This window comes from Aedes aegypti, chromosome 3, assembly GCF_002204515.2.
Source record: "Aedes aegypti strain LVP_AGWG chromosome 3, AaegL5.0 Primary Assembly, whole genome shotgun sequence".
Lineage (NCBI taxonomy): Eukaryota > Metazoa > Arthropoda > Insecta > Diptera > Culicidae > Aedes > Aedes aegypti.
This window is the reverse complement of record NC_035109.1, coordinates 180,393,460-180,416,914: the sequence shown is the minus strand read 5'-3', so window position 1 is coordinate 180,416,914 and position 23,455 is coordinate 180,393,460. Positions and strand designations below refer to the sequence as shown.

The window sequence follows — 23,455 nt, the reverse complement described above, 5'->3', positions numbered from 1 at the left end:
ATTATTTCTCAAAATTGGGATTATATTTTTAAGAAAAATATTTGGTACCGGTTGTACGTAATGATAATGACTATCACGCCTATCAAATATTTTCTCGATTAATGCTTTAATTTACCAGAAATTTGAAGTTAGATGCCTTTCTCCATACACGATTCTAGGGTGACTTGATGTTCAAATTAAAAATGAATCTTGACAACTGCTTGGGCACGTCAGGAGTTAATCATCAATATTAACCTCCTTTTCCCGAGCAGCCTAGATAGCCGCGTAGTGTCGGTAGCGGTTGTTTCAACTGGCTAAGAATTAACACTACGGACTGCCTGTTCCGGTGGTAAAAGTCCACCTCACATGTGACCCCTAATTTATGGTGTGATGCGTACCGTGCCGTGGGGGGTCTAAATAATACCTAACCGCTAACGGAGCCTGTGGGGTACCAGGGCGCCCTCCACAGTATTGAGTCCTTCCTGTGCTACCCGGAGCAATGGTGCAGGTGACCTTGTGTTTCTCCGAGATAATCGGCTGCCCTTCTTCAGTCTCTATCACCTGATATGTAACTGTCCAGTTTTTGTGCAAATGCGATTCCAATTACTTGGTAAACACTTATTAAGTGAAACTGAATTCAGAAGCCTGAATCTTCAGGACCTTCTGTTATTCTTAACCCGCTGTGGTAATGAGCTATAGGCTCTCTTTACGCTCATGCGTTTTGCAGTGCCCTTTTTAGTGCGCTGTTCGAACCCATTGTGGTATGGAGCTACATGCTCTCATTTCGCTTATGCGATCTTCCCTCTTCAAGGGACCCCACTCCTATTTCCTCCCATCTTTCCCTTCCCTTTCTTCTCCCATCGGGTAGATGATGAAATAGGCTCAAATATGGCGATGGCACAAATCTCCCAACTGGTGGGGAACGTGCCTTTGGAGCCGGCCTTCTGATACCTGAACACGCCTATCAAATATTTTCTCGATTAATGCTTTAATTTACCAGAAATTTGAAGTTAGATGCCTTTCCCCATACACGATTCTAGGGTGACTTGATGTTCAAATTAAAAATGAATCCCTATAGTTTGCATGAGGTACCGTTCAAGTTAACGGTATATTGAGAGAGAGAAGTAAACGATAGATAGACATAACAACAACAAACTACGAAAAGAAAAGAACCTGGAAAAAGACTGATAGTCCAGTTCAGTTTGATGAGATTTTTAAAATTAATATAGTATACAGTTGGTAGGTTTTCTTTCTAATTCAGTGCTATAGCATTAATTGCAGAGTAGATCAATTTAAATCCATAATTAGAAACAAACTTTACATGAGTAATCCATTTGACTTTGATTTCAGTTTCAGTCATTCGTCCATTGTGCATTTTGTGCCTCAAAACATGGTCTTCAGCTGGTGAACGAGGTTGGCCAGCTCATGCTCAGTCAAAGCACGTCCCTGAGCTTGCACGCGGGCATTCATCTCGTCCAGAGTGGCCTGAATGAAATCGTGCATCGAGTTGGATACGATGTTTGTGATGGTGTTGTTGAAAATAGTAGTGATGATTCCAACGAAGATGTTGGATAGCCAGTCAACCAGAATGTTGCCTCGGAATCGGATGTTCAAGTTGCTGTCAAGAGATATCAAAAAATAAAAGTAATGTACAATGTAAATGTTCGTCTTTAGTTTTAAATCAAATCTTCTTGGGGAAATGAAAAGATAAACTTCAAACCCTACTTGAATGCACAGGAAACTGAAATCCCAGACGGGAAATAAGTGCGGCTGTGTGAAGTGAATGACGGGATGACGGGAAACGAACCATATCCTTGCTTTCAACACCTCGCTCTGCCGTACTCTAATAAAATGATACGAGATATCGTTCATACCGACAGACTCAGTATTGAGTTGAAAGTGAAAATTATCAGGCAAACGAGCGAAGAAAACTTTTATCATAACACTCTTTTCGTCTGTTTCACCCTCCCAAGTGGTTTTCCTGTTGCGGGCAACTAAACATTTGGCGTAGTTCACGAACCCCCTAAGTATAAGTATGTATGAATGACTGCCCGACCAGAATCAAATAAAAAGATTATTACACATTTCTATCAACAGCGGGTAGAATAGCAGGATTTGAAATAATTTTGTTATAAGATGGCCTTGTTCTTAACATGTTAATTTTGTATAATATAAAACAAAATGTGTTACATTTTTGCATCGCATTTGTAAATTTGTTAATTAAATAATAATATCCGGACCACATAGATTACGACACACTTCTATCGATAGCTGTTAAAAAAAAATATATAGGCAGTGTCCATAAAATAAGTAGCATTTTTGGCCAATTGTTGATACCTCATCCTCCATCGTAGCCTATTTTCCTTTATCTAATACATGGTTCGCTACAAAATCGTAGACTTCCACATCCCCCCTAAAATGTTACGTCATTTTGGACGGTCCCTAATGTTATATACACGGGTTTTGTTTTAACGTTCAACGCTCCGTCAACGTAATCATCGTCATCATCGAAACTTCAAAAGCAGTTTTTCTGTTCAAAACTGAAAGTTATTCAATGAAAATGTGTTCACTGTGTTGTATTCGTATGTTCGTTGTTAATAAACGAAAAACAGTAACACAATTTGCAATCATTAAGTTACTTTGTAACATTTTCAAAAACATTCTGTAATGATTTGCTTATAATTATAACAAAATTTGCTTTGTTCTTGTTTTATTCGGTTTAATTTTGTTATTTAACTGACATGTAGCGTAAGTATTTATCACAACTGGTGATATAAAAAATCATATTAGATAAATACATTCTGTTCTAATCTTGTTTCTTCCGTCTGGTTGCAAAGTTTTGAAAAGTAACATAATTTGCAATAATTTTGTTATTTTGCAACATTTTGTTTTTTTTTTATAATCATAACAGGATTAGATAGACCTATTTGTTGTAAATGGTGCAAATTTTGTTAAAATTTATGTTATTTTTAATACTAACGATACATTTATAAATAACATCTGGCGATTTATAAAGTCATATCAGAGAAACACATTCTGTTATCATCTTGTTTATTCCGTCTGGTCAGGTGGGCTGCTCTAGCATCACGTCGAGACTGTACCTTCATGTGTTGTGGCTACGCTGAGTACGTTGGAGTTTTTGGGATAAAAAGTCTACGATGACGTCCAACAACCATGCTGGACCACCATATACTCCACTGACAACTGGCTGCTGATGGGTGTTTTTATGAAAAGGACCCGGGTCGTAAAAAAGTTGTTATCGTTTTCGGAGGTCGTCGGACCAGTATCACGAAAATGTATTTAACACGTCTGCCGTACGTGGAGCCCGGGGGTCCTCCGGAAGCAAAAATAAGTCTACGACATGAATAGAAAATCAACCCTCTGTGGGCCCAACCATATCTACTCCGCCACGACTCCATCGTGGGAAAAGCCAGACTGAATGAAACAAACTTTTCGCACGGATAAACGTCAATTGCCCATTCAGAGAAATTGATTTTCTTCCCTAAGGATAAACGCTGTTGATGAAACGGATCCTTACGAGCGTAGCACAATGATACGGGTATGATCTGCAGTGAGTAAATCTTACTTTTAAACTAATGAATAGAAGAATGTTATCATATTAACTTTGCATAGGGGAACTGAGAATAAAATGAACATGTTATTTATTTGCTTCGTTTTTTATTTATGGAAATATATACTTATTACGTGCGCAATGAGTAGCTCTATAGAGACTTTTCCGTATTGGTAACCTATATTTGACTTAAGCAATTTGTGGGTACAGGGTAGGTTAACAAATGTATAGTAGATGATTTTAGTTCAATATTAGCGTTAGAATGATTACCGCTACTTGTTTGTTTAATTTATTTACGTTTAGTGTCTCTATGATATTTAATAATTTCGTATTATTGTCAACAATAATAGCATAAGCATATTACAATTTACCTGTCCATACTCATATATACTTTAGCTTAGGAAATAATCAGATGTTTGAATTCAGTGAAATAATATTTTGAAGCTACAGAGAAAATAAATGAGTTCACTATCATCGATTGACCTTATTTTAACATAGGAAACAATTCCCAGCCTCTAATAATCTTCAATCATGCATACTAATGATTTTTGACAGGTAATAGAAAAATATACGTCGACGTGAGACGAAATTGCAAAAGATTCTGGTAGCATAGTGTTAGTGTCACTGGTAATAAGGTTTTAGACACTGGGGATAGTTGAAGTCCGTTCTTTGTGACCAGGGATGCAACAATACTGTTGCTGAGGAATCCAAGTTGCCATTTTCGCATTCGTATATCGTGTGGCAGGTACGATTATTTTCTATGCCCAGGGAAGTCAAGGAAATTTCCATTACGAAAAGAACCTGAACCGACCGGGAATCGAACTCAGACACCTTCATCATGGCTTTGCTTTGTATCCGCGAACTCTAACCACTCAGCAAATTGTTAATCATAAATTGTTTTATTATCACAACAAATTAAGGACTTGTTCAACACACGGATTATTAATTTAAATGCCTCCTTCCTCCAGAATTGACGGAATATTACTAAATTAAAAACGGGACTCATATTGGCTGCAGCAAATAAAATTACAGCACTAGAGATGCTATTGATGTGTTGCAATATTGGCTGAATAAAATTGAGTTAATAAATACTTCCACAGACACAGTCAAATTTGGAACATTGCCGAACTTCACTTTTGTTGGACTGAAACACAAAATTTGTTCAATTTAATATAGCTAGCTGAAAATACAGTTTGACATGCGTAACGGCAAGCTAGATATCGTTAGAATTTCAAATCCAAGAAATCGTGAATAGTTCTGAGCAAAATGCGAGTAACTCTAGCTTGCTCTGTGTTCAACGTGTTGCTTTGAGCAACGCTGTCCCGCCCCTTGTCTACAGGCTGTAGACTACAGCAAACGATTTTCTCCAAATATTTCAATCGGATATCTCAGAATAACATAGTTTGAAAATAATATGTGGAAGAAAAAACGATTTCATTTCAGCAATGTTGCCAATTTTGATGATTGTCATTGTGCTCAAGAGGTCGCCTAAAAATAAAGCATTTATTTCCTATTGTGTTTTAAATGTAACGTGGGGACTAAATAAGCAAATCTTTGAAGGCGTAGGTTATTTTTCATATCTTTCTTGTTAGACTGTAATTCTCATCTTGGTTTGGGATGGCTCGAGTCAGTCAGCGTTTTTAGTTCCGCTTTTAACGAACTAGATTTCTGCTACGGGTTGAGTATGCGGGTCGGGGGACCAATTCTCATTGCAACCCTTCTATGCTACCAAATTTTGTCTCTAGGTCTCATGCGCCCTCTGCGGAGTGGTGACAAATGGCGCCCAACGTGAATAATTGTAAAGCGGATTGAACCACCTGACGAAGTTTTCTTTTTGGAGTCATTCGCTTATTAAAAGATGATTTTGAGTTTTCATATAAAATGGCTGATCTCTCTTGTAAATATGTATATATTTTTTTTATTAAATTATTTTGAATTACCTTTTTAATTGCAAAAACTGATTTTTTTTCTAATAAGCGTTTTGAAGTACCTGAAGTGAATTATTATTATTATGTTGAAGTGCAATAAGTGAGTTTATTAAGTTATATTGAATTAGTTTTTGTGCATGAAGTGATTTTTTATCATAAATGAAATTGAATTAGGTGAAATTAATTTGATAAAATTAGTTTCCTAGATTAGTACATGAATTAGATTTTGAATTTCATCTGTTTTATTATTATTATTATTATTATTATTATTTGAATCCCACTAAGGATTTTGTTTGGTGAAACAAGAAAGGCCGATTCTCAAAGAAAGTTACTATTTGTGCAACAAAAGAGTTAATTTGAATAGTGATAAAGGACACTAAATTGTGAAAAAGGACACTAATGGCGAAAGCAATTCAAAGTGAAGAAGATTTTTTGCAAGCGTTCAATATTTTTGAAAACGAAGAAGCTAGTCCGGTGATGAGAATAAACGAAATGAGTGAAAAGCAAGTTCGAAGACTTTCGATATCCCCCGCTTTTAGGGAGGAACTTGATAAAGTATACGCGAAGAAAGCAGCAGAAAACGGTAGTGTAATTGAGAAGGACAGAAACAGTGAAGAAATGCATGAAGATAATCGTTCGAAAATTTCGATCCCACCCAAATTACCACAAAATCGTCCAATGGTGGTGATTGAAGAGAAAGAAGAAGAAAACAATCAAAGGTTTACTGGAACAATCCCTAAAACTAATGCAAGAATGGCGAAACAATTACTAGAAGAAAATGGTGCTCCAAATCTTGATCTCAACTTTGAACCCAATTTACCCGAATTTTCAATTGAAAGCAGTGTAAGCTACATGCTTCCACCTGGATTCAATATTTAATCTGGCAATCTAGCATGGAATAGTAACCCACTTTTCCATAATTTAAATGCTAACCAGAACTCTAATAAAAAAGCATTAGCTGTTTCACAATGGCCAATAAAATACGCTGGGAATGATAATGGCATTGGATTGAATTTGTTTCTCCGTCGAGTTGAATTTTTTGCTCAATCTGATTTATTCCGATCAGTTATTATTAGTTGGGCCAGCCCAAGACTGGTTTGTGACAAAATGCCCAATATTACGATGCAAGGATTGAGATTATTTTATCCAGACTTTAAGAAACCAATTCTTACCCAAAAACATAGACCATTACATAAAAATCAGGTCATTTTCAATGTTTCAAGCAAAACATGAGCCTTTTTCGAATTTTTTGGTTCGCATGGAACAGTTTTTCTCATGCAGAACAACCCCACTACCGGATCAGGACAAATTTGACATTATTTGGCACACTATGAGGCCAACCTACAGAGACAAGCTAGCTCTGATGGATGTTAAAGATTTAAATTCACTTGAAAACCTTTGCACAAGGATTGATAATAGTAATGAAGCATTAATGAATCGTTTTGTTCTTTCATTCGAAAACAATAAGGTGAATGAGGTCACAAGCCTATCTAGATTTGAATCTCCATTTCTTTCTAATCAAAATTCCACTGAACCATCCAACAGCAATAGGAATCAACAACAAAATCTTCAATCAAATTCTCAAAATAATCAAAATCATAATCGCAAAAACAACAATAATCCAACACAGTTTCAAAACTCCAACCGACCACAATACCAGAACTCAGCGAACAATCAAAATCGGTATGGTGGTAATCCAAATAGGGTGATTGAAGAATATAAACCTGAGAACAGTTGAAGAGATTTAACGTTAGATGATATTCTCAAATTTTACAGAATTCCAGATCGCAAAGTATGTTTCAACTGCCGCAAGTTCGGTCATCATTATACCTGATGTTACTCAAGACGAACTGTCTTCTGTTGCATTTGTGGTTTACCTGAATTCCACTACGAAGAATGTCCCTTCTGTGAATCAAAATACCAAATAAGAGAAAATTGAAGGAGGTTGTTTTCCCGATCGCTCAAAATCCTCCAAATCGGGTTCCAAGAATTTAATTGAATCATTTCAAAACAAAATTGCAGAAATGGATACGCAGCATCATAATCACACGTCTGGTGATGATTATGATGAATTTACTGATCATTTTCACAACGTTAATTCTGTACTAGTGAACCTAAATGGAGACGCAAGGTATTTTCTAAAATTTAACATCCTAGGCTTACAGCTTCATGGATTACTAGATAGTGGTAGTAATGTAACTCTAGTTGGTGAACAATTTGGTAACATAACCAGCTTTCTTCAAATAGGGGAACTGGGGGTAAAATGAACACCCTAAGCAATTCTCATGTTTTCTTGTTTATTAAGCTGTCAGATTCTTTTTCAATAGCTCAGAATTGAATAAGGATGTTTATGCCATGCAACAAGTTGAAATATTGTGATGCAAATAGAATTTTATCAACATTATTATTGTTTTGAAAATTTCTTTCCATTGAGTCAATGTTCCAAACATATGGGTAAAATGAACATGTAACGGGGGTAATATGAACATATACTTGAGGGGTAAAATGAACATACAATGGGGGTAATATGAACATATGCTGGAGGTAAAATGAACACATGCTGGGGGTATAATGACCAACATTTAAATTGAACGGGTTGCGGTATGATCCTCGGCCTCTGGTACATGGTATCTCACAGACATTCTGGAATCAATGGAACGTTTAGCTGCGACCATTTGGATGGCTGCCGATGTCTGTCTTTGTATTTTCTCCGGAAAACTCTCGGCATCTGAAATAAAATCCGGTAGTATTCGCCCTGCCCTGGTGTTCATATTACCCCCATCTCGAGTGGTTCATTTTACCCCCACAGAATCAACATATTCAAATCATTTGTTCTCAAGATTTAAGAGATAAAAGTACTTTCAATTTCCGTCTACTTATCATAAAAACCATAAAGATATGATGTGCTACGCAGTTCAATAGATTTTTGATGATTTTAGTCATAAAAACCTTAAATTCCAAGAGTGAAAATTTACATCATATGAGAAAACGGAGAGGCGCACTTTGTTTTTGTTTACTTTTCCAGCTTTTGACAGTTCTAGATCGTGCTTGAGTTGTCGAAAAAGTTTCTTAGTCTGAGTATTAAGGGTGGTGCTATGTGTTGCATAGATTTATAGCATAATTACCGTAAACCACAAACCTGTTCATTTTAACCCCCCCCCCCTGTTCATTTTATCCACAGTTCCCCTACAACCACTAGAGCGAGATATAAGCATTTCAAGTGCAAGTGGACATCCAATGCAAATCTTAGGCTATGTTGACATCCCTTTCAATGTGAATGAAACAACAAAAATGCTTCCTTGTCTAGTTGTTCCAGAACTTGAAAATAGATGTATTCTAGGCATGGATTTCTTTAAATTGTTCAACATTGAACTAACATTTAAGGAAACACATCACTCGCAAGACCTCACGGCTTGCATTGTTGAGCAACGCAATGAAAATTCATCTAATGTTCATGCTCTCACTGCTGAACAAAATCAGCTGTTAGAAGAAGTAAAAAAATCATTCAAAATATCAGAACCAGACACTCTTGATGCTTGCAACGTGATGGAACATAATATAGAACTAACGGACAGTAAAGCAATCCACTTGAACCCGCATCCTTGGTCTCCGATCATTCAAAAGAAAGTCAATGTAGAAATTGACAGACTTTTGAAGATGGACATAATAGAACCTTCAAATTCCAGCTGGGCTTTGCAAGTGGTTCCAGTGACAAAGGAAAATTGAGATATGAGGCTTTGCTTAGATGCTCGCAAACTGAACGCCAAAACAGTACACGACGCATATCCTCTAGCCAGTTCTATGAGAATCCTCAACAATTTGGGCAAAAATAAATATTTTTCTGTAATTGATTTGAAGGAATCCTTCTTACAAGCGAAACTAGCAGAAAATTCAAAGAAATTCACTAGCTTCAAAATTCTAGGAAGAGGACTTTTTCATTACAAGCATCTTCCATTTGGCTTGATTAACAGCAGTGCAACAATGTATCGGATTCTGGATATTGCTCTGAAAGAGGGCAAATACGAACCATTTATCTTTTCATACCTCGATGATATAATAATTGCAACAAATAGCTTTGAAGACCACATCAAATACTTAAAAATCGTGGCCGATTGTCTTAGAGAAGCCAATCTGTCAGTAAATTTACAGAAATGAAAATTTTGCCTCAAAAAGATCAAATACTTAGGCTTTATTCTTTCGGAAGAAGGTTACCAGCCAAATCCTGAGAGAGTAGCTGCGATCTCCAAGTTTGCTAGACCGCAAACTCCAAAGGAGATTCGCGGATTCTTGGGGATGGCAGGATACTACCGGAATTTCATCCCGAATTTTAGTGGTATATCAGCCCCTATCTCAGACTTGTTGAAAGGCAAGCCTAAAAAAATTAGGTGGACTGATAAAGCAGAAACGGCTTTCAGACATTTGAAAGAATGCTTGATGTCGGAACCTGTCCTTTCTAATCCAGATTGGTCAAAAGAATTCACAGTCCAAACTGATGCTAGTGATCTAGCCATAGCTGGAATCCTTACCCTGGAACTAGAAGGAAAGGAGCATATAATTGCCTAATTTTCGAGAAAATTAACAGCTTGTGAGAAAAAGTATGGGCCAACTGACAAAGAAGGCTTGGCTGCTCTCGAAGCAATTGAACATTTTCGTTCCTATATCGAAGGTTCACACTTTACTTTAGTCACGGACTGCTCAGCGTTGACTTTCATTTGCAACTCGAAGTGGCGTCCAAGCTCACGACTGTCCCGTTGGTCAGTTAAGCTTCAAGAGTTTGATATGACCATTAGACACAGAAAAGGTCGCGACAATATAGTCTGCGACACTCTTAGTCGTGCCGTTTATGCCATATTTGAAGATTCCACTTCAGAATGGTACCTGGAACTGAAAAGAAAAGGTAATGAAAACCCTGAAAATTATCCAAATTTAAGGTTGAAAACAATGCAATGATTTGTACAAATTCATCACTGCTCGTTTCTTACATGAGCCAGCCAGATTTGAATGGAAGTTAGTTGTACCTCCAGACAAAATGCAGGCACTAGTTGAACGAGAACATGCAAATCTAATGCATTTGGGTGTTGACAAAACCATGGAGCGATTGAAACAAAAATTTTACTGGCCCAAAATGAAAATGGATGTAAAAAAAGTTTTATCCAAGTGCAGTAAGTGTAAAGAATCTAAATATTCAACTGTACCAACCATTCCTCCGATGGGAGAGCAGAGAAGTGCAACACATCCTTTTCAAATGATAGCACTTGACTATTTAAGTGGATTTGTCAGAAGTAAATCTGGGAACACTGACTTATTAGTATGTTTGGACATTTTGTCCAAGTACGTTCGCCTGTTTCCTGTTAAGAAAATCAGCGTGGACAGCTTGACAAAAATCATTGAGACTGAATGGTTTTTCAAACTGGGAGTTCCTCAAACATTGATCTCAGACAATGCGGTAACATTTTTGGGGAACAAATTCCAAGAATTGTTAAAGAAGTACAATGTCCATCATTTTAAGAATGCTCGGCGTCACTGTCAAAACAATCCAGTAGAGAGAGTGAATAGAGTCATTTTGGCATGCATCAGGACTTATTGTCAGTCTGATCATCGTCTTTGGGATACGCAAATCGCTCAGATCGAATTTGCTATCAATAATACGAAACATTTTTCTACAGGATACACTCCGTTTTTCCTCGGTCATGGGTATGAATCGATCGTAGATGGAAGGGACCATCTTCAAGATAGGCAAACTTCTGATCCATCAATAGATCAATTTACTCAACGAAGAGAAGTGGTTGTGGGTCCTTTGTACGAAGAGGTTGTTAGGAATAATAAGAAGCAATTTGAGAAGTATAAGCAAAATTACGATAGCCGACACAAAGCATTACCCCCAACTTTCTCGATAGGGCAGAAAGTGTACAAAAAGAACTTCAAGCTGTCCAATGCAGCGGATCATTATGCTGCGAAGCTAGGTCCAGTGTACGTCCTTTGCAAGGTAATTGCCAGGAGAGGGGCAACTTTTTATGAACTGGAAGATGAGAACGGCAGGAATTTAGGTGTTTTCGCTGCTCAAGATTTGATCCCCGAGTGAATGGTGTATTAAGTGTTAACTATGTGAATTAGTGTGAATTTGTGTGAACAGAGAATTAATTGTATATGCGATTTTGTATAGTGTGAAAAACTGTGTGCAGTGAATTTGAGTCGATGAATGTTAGGATAAAGATGGCCATCTAAAGTATGAATGATAGAAATGTTTAAATTGAGTGTTTTGTAGTGTGAAATTAGGCGTAAACGAGTAAAGTGTATAGTATAAATGAATTTAATAATTCATATTATGAGCAGTCGCAATAGCCGAAAGATGCCCTCTGTACTCTTTAGGCGAGGTAAGAACAAAGTCTCGCCTTCTCAGTCATAAGATTACTTTTGTAGTCTCTTGACGCGAAAATATTCAAAGATTTAGGTATTGAAATATGCAATAACAAAAAGTTTCAAACGTCAGTTAAAAAAAAGTACGAATATGAGAATCTCATTAAATTCCTGTCTAGACAGTCAGAAGCGATCTAAAAATTCTTCTGACATGGTAAGAAAGAATCGAGCATAACTAAATCTAACCAGACTGGTCGTGAGGAACCTTCCGTATTCTCATGACTCGACAGGATTCAATCGAAAATATAAACCAATTCTACAAAATGTGAGCCGTTGGAGATCCTTAGCATCCCCTCGATGCAGGAATAGTATTTGTTTTTGATAACAGATGCTTAATTTAACACTATAAGTGTAACATACTCCAGCACAGTCGGTATTACAACAACAGTTCAACCCTTTATCAACTACAACAACCGCAAAATCCAAAACGTTTGCAACAAAAGTAGTAGTAAAATCATAGTAAAAATAGATCATGCCTCTATATAAGATCTCAAAATCTGGCCCGACAAGAATGTTCTCTCAAATGGATTACGGATTACACTTGACAAAACCGAACACTTGTTTATCTGGACGGCAATTGGCTGTCGTGTGAGTGGATTTGACTCTGGTAAATTAGATTGCAGTAATATTGAGAAGGTCATTGTAGATGCTCTACTCATATTACTGTCTGGCGCGGGGGTATTGTAACCTGTTCCTTTTACTTGATTGCTGTGGTGAGTTATCATTGCTCGCGCACACTGGGTCCCTTTGAGTGCCCATAGCCATGCCAATCAATACAAGAGTTCCGGTCAGATACTACCATGTCAAACCATCACACTGATACAATACTCACAACAGAACATTATCAACGGATCGATCGTTATCAAGTGTCGGTCGATCGCGCCGCATGCCTTAGATGTATGCCCCGCTGGGCGCATGCTACTCTTGCTTTAATATTACAACCAAATCGACCATCACACCATCACCTGAACACACCTTACCATACCACCCGATTCTGCAAAGAGGCAATTTGCCATAAAGACTAGGCTCCGGTATTAGGAACCCTAGTATCATTGCACTCATTCTCTGATAAGGGATCAATATCATTCTCGTGAGTATCTTCACGGCCGATCGAAGATGAGCTCCACACGATTGCCCTTAGCAGTGGGTTGAAACCAATAAACCCAACACGATAGTCTAGATAGCCATCAGTTGTCGGTTTCTCGTCAAACAGACCAGTGCGTTAGTAATACGGTAGTAGACTAAACAGTGCAGTGCTATAGTTCGGTTATAGAGTCTGACCGACGTAAGTGGAAACACTATTGTGGATGAATAGGCTATTGATTGATGTGTTGCAATTACTCTTATAAAGCTTATATTTTGCGATGGCTCAGTGGATGCGCTCGATGGCTTGCCGCGAGTAAGCGCAACAATTCTTTGAGATCGGCAAGATGTTGCAAAAACTATATTTCGAACGTGATCCCAAAAAAAATGTGATCTTCGCAAATCTAATGGCTCTTCTGTATGCATATATTAGGCCTTTTTTTGGATCCAACAAAATCAATGGTGGTGTGTCGTGGTGTGTTTGCGCTAATGGCGTGCAGAGCAGCGGGGTTGCCGGCATGGCGCCGATGGTTTCCCTCCTCATCTGTCCGGACAGGATCGTCACTTCGCTGTCGCCGTGGGATACACCCGCACACGATCACCACACCCAACACAACATTAGGTTAAGGACCTAGGATAAGTAGCAGCAATAAATGTAAGTACACCAAATTTGATCACCCCATTTTTCTTGTTAGACTGTAATTCTCATCTTGGTTTGGGATGGCTCGAGTCAGTCAGCGTTTTTGGTTCCGCTTTTAACGAACTAGATTTCTGCTACGGGTTGAGTATGCGGGTCGGGGGACCAATGCTCATTGCTACCCTTCTATGCTATCAAATTTTGTCTCCAGGTCTCATGCGCCCTCTGCGGAGTGGTGACAAGCTATGGAAAAAAATCATCAGCAGCATCATCGTCTAACAGCCAGAAAAAAATGATCCGAAGATTTGTTCAATATAAAAATCGACAATTATTTAAGCTTTCGCAAAACGCTCGGTAATGTTTTTACCAGTTAAATGATTCTTTAATTTTATAGCCTAACTGCTCATAGGTGCCATGAAGGGTCTGAAAAGATCCGGTGTAAAGATTGGATCTGGAACGAAAGAAAAGCTTTCAAAATTAAATTCATAACTGAGCGGTCTTTTCAGTATTTCAGTTCTTATGAGCACTTCCACAATTATAATTATTAACTGAGAGCTTTCTTTGCCAAAGTTGCCTTTTTCGCATTCGTATATCGTGTGGCAGGTACGATGATACTCTATGCCTAGGGAAGTCAAGGAAATTTACATTACGAAAAGATCCTGGACCGACCGGGATTCGAGCCCAGACACCTTCAGCATGTTTTTGCATCGTAGCGGTGGACTCTAACCACTAGGCTGAGGAAGGTCACAATACATTACACCTGGTATTGAAGGTAAGGGCGGGTTTTTCAAGATTACCCTCTCCGTTCTCTCACTCTCGGAATTCTTCAAGTTCGTTCAAGGATAGTGGAGTCATCCTAGTACAGGTAATAAACAGTGTTATGGTTCTGTGTCAAATGTTTGTTGAAATCGACTTAAAATTATGGATATTTGAGTTAAAAGAATAGTTAATCTATGACGTAACAAATGGTGACATTGACAAAAAACGCTCAGTTGTTAGAATGAAAAGACGAAGATGAAAATGAAGAAAAAGCAAAACAGTACAATTAACTTACCCAATGTTGGTCAGCTGGAAATGTTCCAGATAGATGAAGAAGTTCGACAAGTCAATGGCGAATTCGAACTGGAATGTCATGGTTGCGATGTCAACATCAACCCATCCGGATGGCCCCAGATCCATAATGTGGGCAGAGTAATCGTAAGTGAACTGTGAATCGAATCAAGCAGATTTGTTGGGAAAATTACGAAACCTTTTATAGTAAGTATGTGTATATAACGTTATAATGAACATTCTTTAGCCTCGTGGCCACGATATTCAAAATAAATTAAAAAATGGGCGCTTTGGTGAAGAAAGCTTTCAGTTCACAAGTGTGGAAGTGATCATAAAACAATCGACTGAGAGGCAGACTTTGTCCCAGTAGGTATGGAATGCCAAGACGCAGAATAAGAATAAGTGTACACATTGCTGTGAGGCTGACCATCATACTTATTTTTCATGCATATATTTTTTATTGGGGTTAATAACATTAAGTAAGACAAGGCATATCAAATAATGGAAAATTTCAAATTTCTCCTGAAATTATGGTACTACCACCTCATGAAAACACCCGTAATAATAGTAACAAATGGATTCACGATTACCAAAATCTTAAATTGTAATAGTAAGGTTTAATTTCCTAAACAGAGTAAACATTAAAAAATAACAAACATGTACTTCGTTCATTGCTTTTCTATCAAACCATTGATAAGAAAACTGCTATATGTTTCACAGGCTATTCCATATTATTCGTCGAGTACTCAAATAAAATAATATGTTAAACAAACAAAAAATCTATAATGAAACGCACAGGCTATCTGTTGAACATCCTCCCTTAAGCTAAATTTTCGTGACATAGGCACGTTAAACACATGTTGAAATCCCCAAACACAGTTTCTGCTAATGTAAATGTATGCTCCAAAAAAGTAATGGGATTTCTTGGGCATAATAACGAGACAGCATCTTCTTCAGCATATTTGCGAGCAAAAGCTTGTCTTCACCCTTGCGTTCAGCGGAAAGAATTCAAGAAGTGCAAAAGCTGAGAAAAAAGTTTTCACGAGTTGAGTTTGTATCGTTCCGTTGGATAAATCGCTTCTAGGCTTTTCGCTCGGCTTTGAATAACTTACAACATGTGACTGCGAACATATATGGAAGAATAAAGTAGGATGCAGTATTACTGCCGGCTAACAAGCAACGAGCCTCAATTCAATTCCTCGCTTGGAAAAGTTATTTATTAAGCTTTTTGAATAATTCATTTCCTGAGAAAGAAGCGAGTTAAACAGAAAAGTCTTTTAAATTACCGAGGAAATTATAGATCGCAATAGCGACGAATCAGTTCAAGCGGCAAATCGTTGTTGGTTCTTTTCTAATGAACATTTCATATATATTCTAAATCTTCTCACATAGCATATATGAAGCTGAAGGAAAATTATAATATAGCTCTCTATCAAAGGCCAGATATTGCTTAATGTGCACAAATGTATATGCACTTTGACATACACTGCTGAGCTCAATTTTGACATGCTCTAGTTTTGTTGCCTTTCAAGCAATCGAGCAAAATGTTTTTCCACAGAATTACAAATATGTAAATTTTTAATTCTCAAAATTATTTTTTCCCAAGCCCCTGTGGGAAAGTGAGAAACCAGGTGACATTAATCGAAATAATGGCAGTTTCTTATTTAAAAATTCGCGTTTTACAAATATGTTCAGTATTTTTTTGGTTCCACCTTATTCTGTTTCTTTCACTTTATTCAGAAAAGCACTGTACATGTGGCAAAATGTGCTACCACTTCTGAACATCATCAGCGTAAAACATTCTAATGAAAAAGTATTAATTTTAACTTATGCATGGAGCAGTCTGGCGTATAGAATTAAACTTACCCCTAGCTGTCTGATGTTAGCTCCGAGTACAACCCGCAAAACTTTTCTATCATAATGCATCATTGCAGTTCCACTACGAACCACACTTTGGATGCTATGGAATACACCGTTGGTAAGTTCAATTTCTCCATGATAGGTAATTATAATCGGCCTCTGTAGAAAGAACAAAAAATCGCTATCAATTAAAAATGTCCAGGTATCGGCTTAATGATAAAGATAACTTACGTGTTCAAAACCCTCGATAAAGTCTGGCAAATCAATGGGAACAAAGTTCTGATTCAGCCATGGTCCAATTTGAATCATAATGATGTCAACGTAGTTGTTCATGTTGGCAGACATGGGTCCAGAGCGATCACTGAAAGAAAACAAAAATGGATAAGCAATTTTTGATATTGTCATAGGCTGATAACGAGGACTCTCTATTGCCTTTTTTAGTTTTAAATTATCCAGCAATTAGGATTTATCGAATTTCACGCAAATGCGTGTGATTCTGGTTCGTTTGGCTGAAACTCGTTAGTTGATGATATGACTGAACATTAGAGTGGGACAAAATTAAGATTCTCGCTCCAGTCCACTTTTTGGATTACATTTAGGTCCCATATCAACTGTGCAAAATTTCAGCTCGATCGATGAAACTATATTTCAGCGCCAGCCGTTCAAAGTTTGTATGGGATTTACTATGGAAAACTTACTTTGGCAAAGAAAAATCGCCATAGGTCGCCCATTGACCTCTTAACAAATTCTGAACACAGACCTTGATAGGTATTTTTACCATGAAGAATATTTCCCAAAACCGCGAAACAATCTGACTCTTGTGAAAAAATTTATTCAATGAAAACCTAGTGGCAAGGCGACGTTCATTAACACGTAAAGGAATAACAATAATAATGTTGTTCATCGTAAAAATACCTATCGTTAATGTCGTTCTGTGTTCAGAATTTTTATAGAGGTCAACGGGCGACCTCTGACAATTTTTCGTTGCAAAAGTAAGTTTTCCATAGTAAGTCCCATACAAACTTTGAACGGCTAGAGCTAAAATATAGTTTCACCAGCTGAAATTTTGCACAGTTGGACCCAAATGCAATCCAAAAAGTGGACTGGAGCGAAAATCTACTACTGAACATATCATAAGGCCGAATGTATGCTACTTAGCGTCACGCCATTGCCGGGCGTATTGTAGAGCTCTATCTTCATCGGTCTTGGGCGAAACCTCTCCAGTTGCCCAAACGTTTAAGGCCGCCAGGTTCTCTTCCACTGCTTACAGCCAGTGTTTTCGTGGTCTTCCCCGAAGCCGCTGACATCTACCTGGTTCCCTGCCGAATATTATTTTCGCAATTCTTTCTTCCGACATTCGCACTAAGTGACCAGCCCACTGAAGTCCGCCGTATTTTACACGCTTGATAATATTCGCATCTTTGTACACTTGATACAACTCGTGATTCATGCGTCTGCGCCACACACCATTTTTGAGTTTCCCACCGAGTATTGTCCGCAGCACTTTACTTGATTTAAAATAATTATTAAAAAAATATTAAATGAGTATGCGGCCTAATAGTTAGAACATTATATTTGCTTGTTACCGATTTTTATCATTAGAAAACATCTCAATCTTCGTGAATTTGAAAGGACATGTCAATAAAGGAATAAACTAAATATCAACAGATTTAGCCACTCCAAATTATCTGGCACAGGTTCCGCCAGGGCCTTTTTGCAGACATTTCCGTTTTGTGGTCTTGGTGGTCGTGCGATTAGTGTTACCAAGCATTTACCCGCATCGAGTCAAGGAATGTGGATTCGATTCCAGCTTCAGTCCGGAAAACTTGTCTTCAGAAATGTGTTTCAAATGTGCCACTGGCAGTGCGCATTGTTGCTTCGAACTGTGCGTGCATGAATTCTTTCTGCTCTTGGAAGTTTTTTTTTAAACCACCTGAAGCAATAGAACAATACTTCTCAGTGCTAAAATAAAAAACGATACTTTTCAGTGCAACTAAAACTGTACTTTTCAGTACTATTTTTTCTACTATTGATCCCTTTACGATCCTTGTTTGGACCCGGGCCTTCGATTTTTCGTTGAACCCGTTGGCGAAAGCTAGCGGTGGTAATCCTTCTTGGACACCGTCTTGGAAAAAAAAGGAGGTCTTGTCTTCATTCGTTTATTTACTAAACATGGTTGCAACTACAAACGAAAGGAAGGGTGAATCTCTGAATTCACAACTTCCTTCCAAAAAAGTGGGATTCAAAACTGTCACCAAACGTGGCAAAAATGGAAGAAAGGATGTTTTACTGGAATGCGAATTTTCTTTCAAGTATGAAATGTATAATGTTAATAATTGCATCGAAATGAGCAATCAGTTCGATGCTCTAGAAAAAAATTTCAAACACCAAATCGAAGCAGTCTCAAGCCCAGGCTCTTAAATTCAAGTGAGGAAGCAAAAAATGCCGCCTATCCTGGTCAGTTGCTCCGAATTTAGGGGATTTAGGCAGGAGATCTTGAACTCCATTAGGGGAATCAAGGTCTTTTTCCAAATCACAAGGAAAGAAGAATGTCTTCTCAAACTTCTTGAATAGAAAAAGCACATTTTTTTCACTTATGACGACAAAATTGTACGTTTGTTCAAAGTCGTCTTGAATGGTCTCTCTGAAAAGTCACCTGAAGAGATCAAAATGGAATAAATGATTTACTTGGTTTTTCCCCTGTCCGAGTAATCATTGTGAAAAAGAGAACCCAATCTGGCATTGTTCGGAAAGGGCTTTCTCAAGAATATTATTCAATTCACTTTAACAAAAAGGAACTAAATAATATTAAAGCTTTAGAAAAAGCAAGACTCATATTCGATGCCCGTGTGACATGGGAGCATTTCCAGAAACCTGGTGGAAATTTCCAGAACCCCCACTCAGTGCCGTCGATGCCAAAAGTGAGGTAATGGAACCAAACATTGCCGCATGGATGCTAAATGCATGATTTGCGGAGGATATTCTCACGCTTAGGATGTCTGTTCAGTGAATGATGATATGCTTGAATTACGGGGGCCCTCATAAATCTAACTTTTGGGATTGCCCTTCGCGTACGCGAGTCGTCGAGGCTCGTGCCAGGCAGATGAACGGTAATGTCCGTTACGATAACAGTCGTTTTCGGAATTCCCCTGGTAGAGTATCGAACAATGCTCATTTTTTAGTTAACGATCGCTGGATTAGGGATCATACCCATCATCATCAGGAAGATTATAATCATGCTCATTAGAGTGATGCAAATTTTTAAATGTTGGCTCCCCTATGCTTAAACGATTTATATTATGGTAAATAACATCCTCCCAAAGTTTGAAATGATTCGGAAGAAATTTGACTGTGCACAATCCATTTGAAGTTGATATGGAGATTACTATGAAAAACGCCAACTTTTTGTGTTCACGCCTCTATCTCTTCGACATAATATTTTATGGAAAAGTGTACAACCTCTGCTTATGTGAAATCCTGTCAGCTACAACTTTGCTGAAGACCATATTTTGATAGGACTTAAGGATAAGCGGTTAGAGGACTGAACACAAAAGGTTGGTCTTTTCCATAGTAATTTCCATAAAAATTTAAAATGGCCTGTGTGTGTGTTCAAATAATTATTTAAGTTTTTTAAATTGGAATGCTCGTTCTTTGAATGGTAAAGAAGACGAGCTGTTTGATTTTCTAACAGTTAAAAACATACATATAGCAGTTATTACTGAAACATATTTAAAACCTGGATCCAACCTCAAAAGAGTTCCTTACTTTTTTGTTTATCGTAATGATTGACTTGATGAAGCATGTGTGGGAGTTGCAATCATCATTCATAGGCGTATAAAACATCAACTGCAGCTGCATTTATGTGCAAAATGTAATATAACTTTATAGGTAAGTTTCATAGAAGAACGCATGAAGGGATTTTGAAGGGAAACATTCTTTTCGGCTTAGTGAATGTTTCTAGAATGTAAAGTTTTTCGAATTTGGGCTGTATATTAGCGATCTAGTTTGCAAACAAAATATGCAAATTTTTCATATTATTTTTATAGAGATCGGTTGATACTTTATTGGAAACCAGTGGCATTGATAGCGTACCGTAAAACGGGGTAACTTTGATAGTTTTTTCGAAGAAAACTTGAATATTATGCATGCTGTTTCAAAGAATTACAATTTATATTTTTAAAACAAGTACTGACATCTTAGCTATCGATTGCACTTGATAGATTGCCAAAAGATTTATTCTGAATGGATATATTATTTTTCATATTATCGAAAGTCGGTATTCTGTTTTGGGGTAACTTTGATAATGGAGTATATATCGAACAAAATTGAATCAATTACGGAACATTTATAAGGCGTTGCATACCTCTAGGCGTTTAACGCGTTATGGAAATTTCTGACTTAGCTTACAAAAATGGTCCCAGTTTGTAAAAATGGGTTTCGCTAAGAGATTTGAGACCGAATTCATGTTCTACTATAACTAGGCTGTCAAGGATGAGTGACGAACTCATTATGACGTCATTAAATAGTGATCGTAGAACAGATTGTTTGTAAGCGTTGCAAAAATGCTTAAATCTTGTAATTTTTTAATATTTGCATATAAATGCTCAAATGCACTTGATTCCATTGAAAATAGCATTGACATGAAGTGTCATACTAATACTCTTAACTTTTGCATTCGTTTTGCTTAACTGATTTACAGAAACTACGCTATTTCGTTTAATATGTTGTGGGTCTCGAACTATCAAAGTTACCCGCATTATCAAAGTTACCCCGTTTTACGGTACTTATAAAGTTTCGTTTACATTTCTGACAGCGTAATAAAAGTGTTAAAAATGTTTATATTTTTATGATTTATATCTCCACTTCTCACTTAAGAGACCCATATCAAAACGTAAAACCAAGAGTTCAGCTAAAATAATTATGGAACCTTGTTCTATAAGTGTTTGACATGATATCATTGAAAAAATATCACGATTTAGTTGAAGTCGAATTTTTGGATTTATGACCTATGTGGGAACCTCTGTGCGGCATGGACATTCGATCACTCACCCACTTTTATGAGTAACTAATTTGATTCGTTCCAACAAATCTGAAGGCTATTCTACTAGTCCTGCTCTTCTAGACATAGGAAAAGCATTCGACAGTGTTTGGCATGAAGGCTTTAAACTTTAATTTTCCAACTTACATTGTTAGAATAATCCAAAATTATCTGTCAAATCGTATACTTCAGGTTAATAATCAGAACTCCAGATCTGAAAGACTTCCAATATTATACAATATTTTCACATCTGACTTACCTAAATTACCTCAGGGATGTCAAAAATCCTTGTTTGTGGATGACACAGGCCTCTCCGCCAAAGGACGAAGTCTGCGTGTCATCTGTAGTCGATTGTAAAAAAGTAGGGATATTTTTTCTTCATACTTGCAAAGATGGAAGATTTCTCCTAATGCTTTTAGAACTCAACTAATAATATTCCCACATAAACCAAAAACTCTTTATTTTAATGCTTCAAGTAGACATGTTGTCGCGATGAGAGAGGTTCCAATGAATTGGTCAGATCAAGTTAAGTAAGCTCATGATAGAACAAAAAAAAAACAAAAGCCACATTGAGGGCATTCAAGCCAAATGTAACAAATATGTAAATGTCTTTATCCACTCTTTAATAGAAAATCAAAACCTTGTCTTAAGAACAAGCTTCCTCCAAAACTCCTGGAAACCCCTCTATGATTCCTCCAAGCACTTCTTCTTAGATTTGAATAAACCAGAGTCTTATTTTGAAATTCCTACAGTTTTTTTTCTCTGCCTATTATAGTAACGCACTAAAACAACTATACGCGTAATTAGTCACTCTTTCGATTTTAAGAAACAAAAAACCTACTCTATGTTGAAGCTATAGCACCACAAACGTACAATGCACGTTGAACAACACCCGTTATTCAATCGTTTGCACTAGATTGTGTTTTTCTCCGAAAATTATATATATTGTAAACGATTTCTCGAAACTTGGGTCACAAACCCATATTACACGGCACTGGATATCCTCCATGAAATACACAACTGAATCGTAGAATTTGACTTCAATTTGTCGGATTGTCTGTAAACAGCAAAGGCTATCAACCGCGGATGCTTGATATTTTCGATTCCACTGAAAAGCACTGCACTGTTCATGATTCAGTTCGTCCGTTACCATCACTTGCCAGCGAAACATTCTACTGCTTCCGAAAACGGTTCACTTCCTGCATCCATCAGTTTGAATTTTGCCAGTAATTGATGTCAGAACGTTACAGCTCGTCGCACATAATGAACATCGAAATACTCACACTTCATTTTCATCGATCTTTGTTCCAACCGGCCCGGCACCCACTAGAACACTTGCTATCACCAGCAGCAGAACCCCGAAAAGCTTCATCGCGCCTGTTATTGATTGGTACCTCGATTTAATTTGGTGTGAAACGGTAGCAACCTCGTTAACTCTCATTTATAGGTTATTGGCTGCTCTGGAAGGAGAGGTATATCTCGCGAGATAAGCAGCCCATAAACCGAAACATGTATGTATCTCGATAAACGTCGCGGTTGCGTGGGGTATTTAACGAAGTATCAATCTAAAAAATAAATCAGCGTTTTGTTGGGGGTTTGAGCATTTCTGTGGTGTAGGTATACAAAACCGCAAAAGAAAATTGGTATTATAATCGATTGCCTTATCATATCACAAAATGTAATTGAATGTTTTTTGCAAATTTCATGTATAGGGTTAGTATCCCATATATTGACTTATTATGCGATAGTCGCGAAATATATGAGCTCCAAATAATGTTCGCATCTTATATGCTATTACACTTTTCATCGTATCTATAATCAGTAGTACTTATTAATATGTTTTCTCAAACTCAAGATAAGGTACAGTGGGGGAAGTGTATCAGAGGGGTAAG

General features: G+C 37.4%; 1 protein-coding gene across 1 annotated transcript; it reads right to left on the bottom strand.

The window, feature by feature from the left end:
• Positions 1 to 1,250: 1,250 nt before the first annotated feature.
• Positions 1,251 to 23,001, bottom strand: LOC5578553. Its single transcript, XM_001663895.2, has 5 exons — positions 22,847 to 23,001; positions 16,757 to 16,886; positions 16,532 to 16,684; positions 14,670 to 14,821; positions 1,251 to 1,597 (listed from the first exon to the last, which is right to left on the bottom strand). Exons 1-5 carry the CDS (start codon positions 22,933 to 22,935, stop codon positions 1,363 to 1,365), a joined length of 759 nt encoding a protein of 252 aa, XP_001663945.1. The 5' UTR covers positions 22,936 to 23,001; the 3' UTR covers positions 1,251 to 1,362.
• Between the last annotated feature and the right edge of the window lie 454 nt (positions 23,002 to 23,455).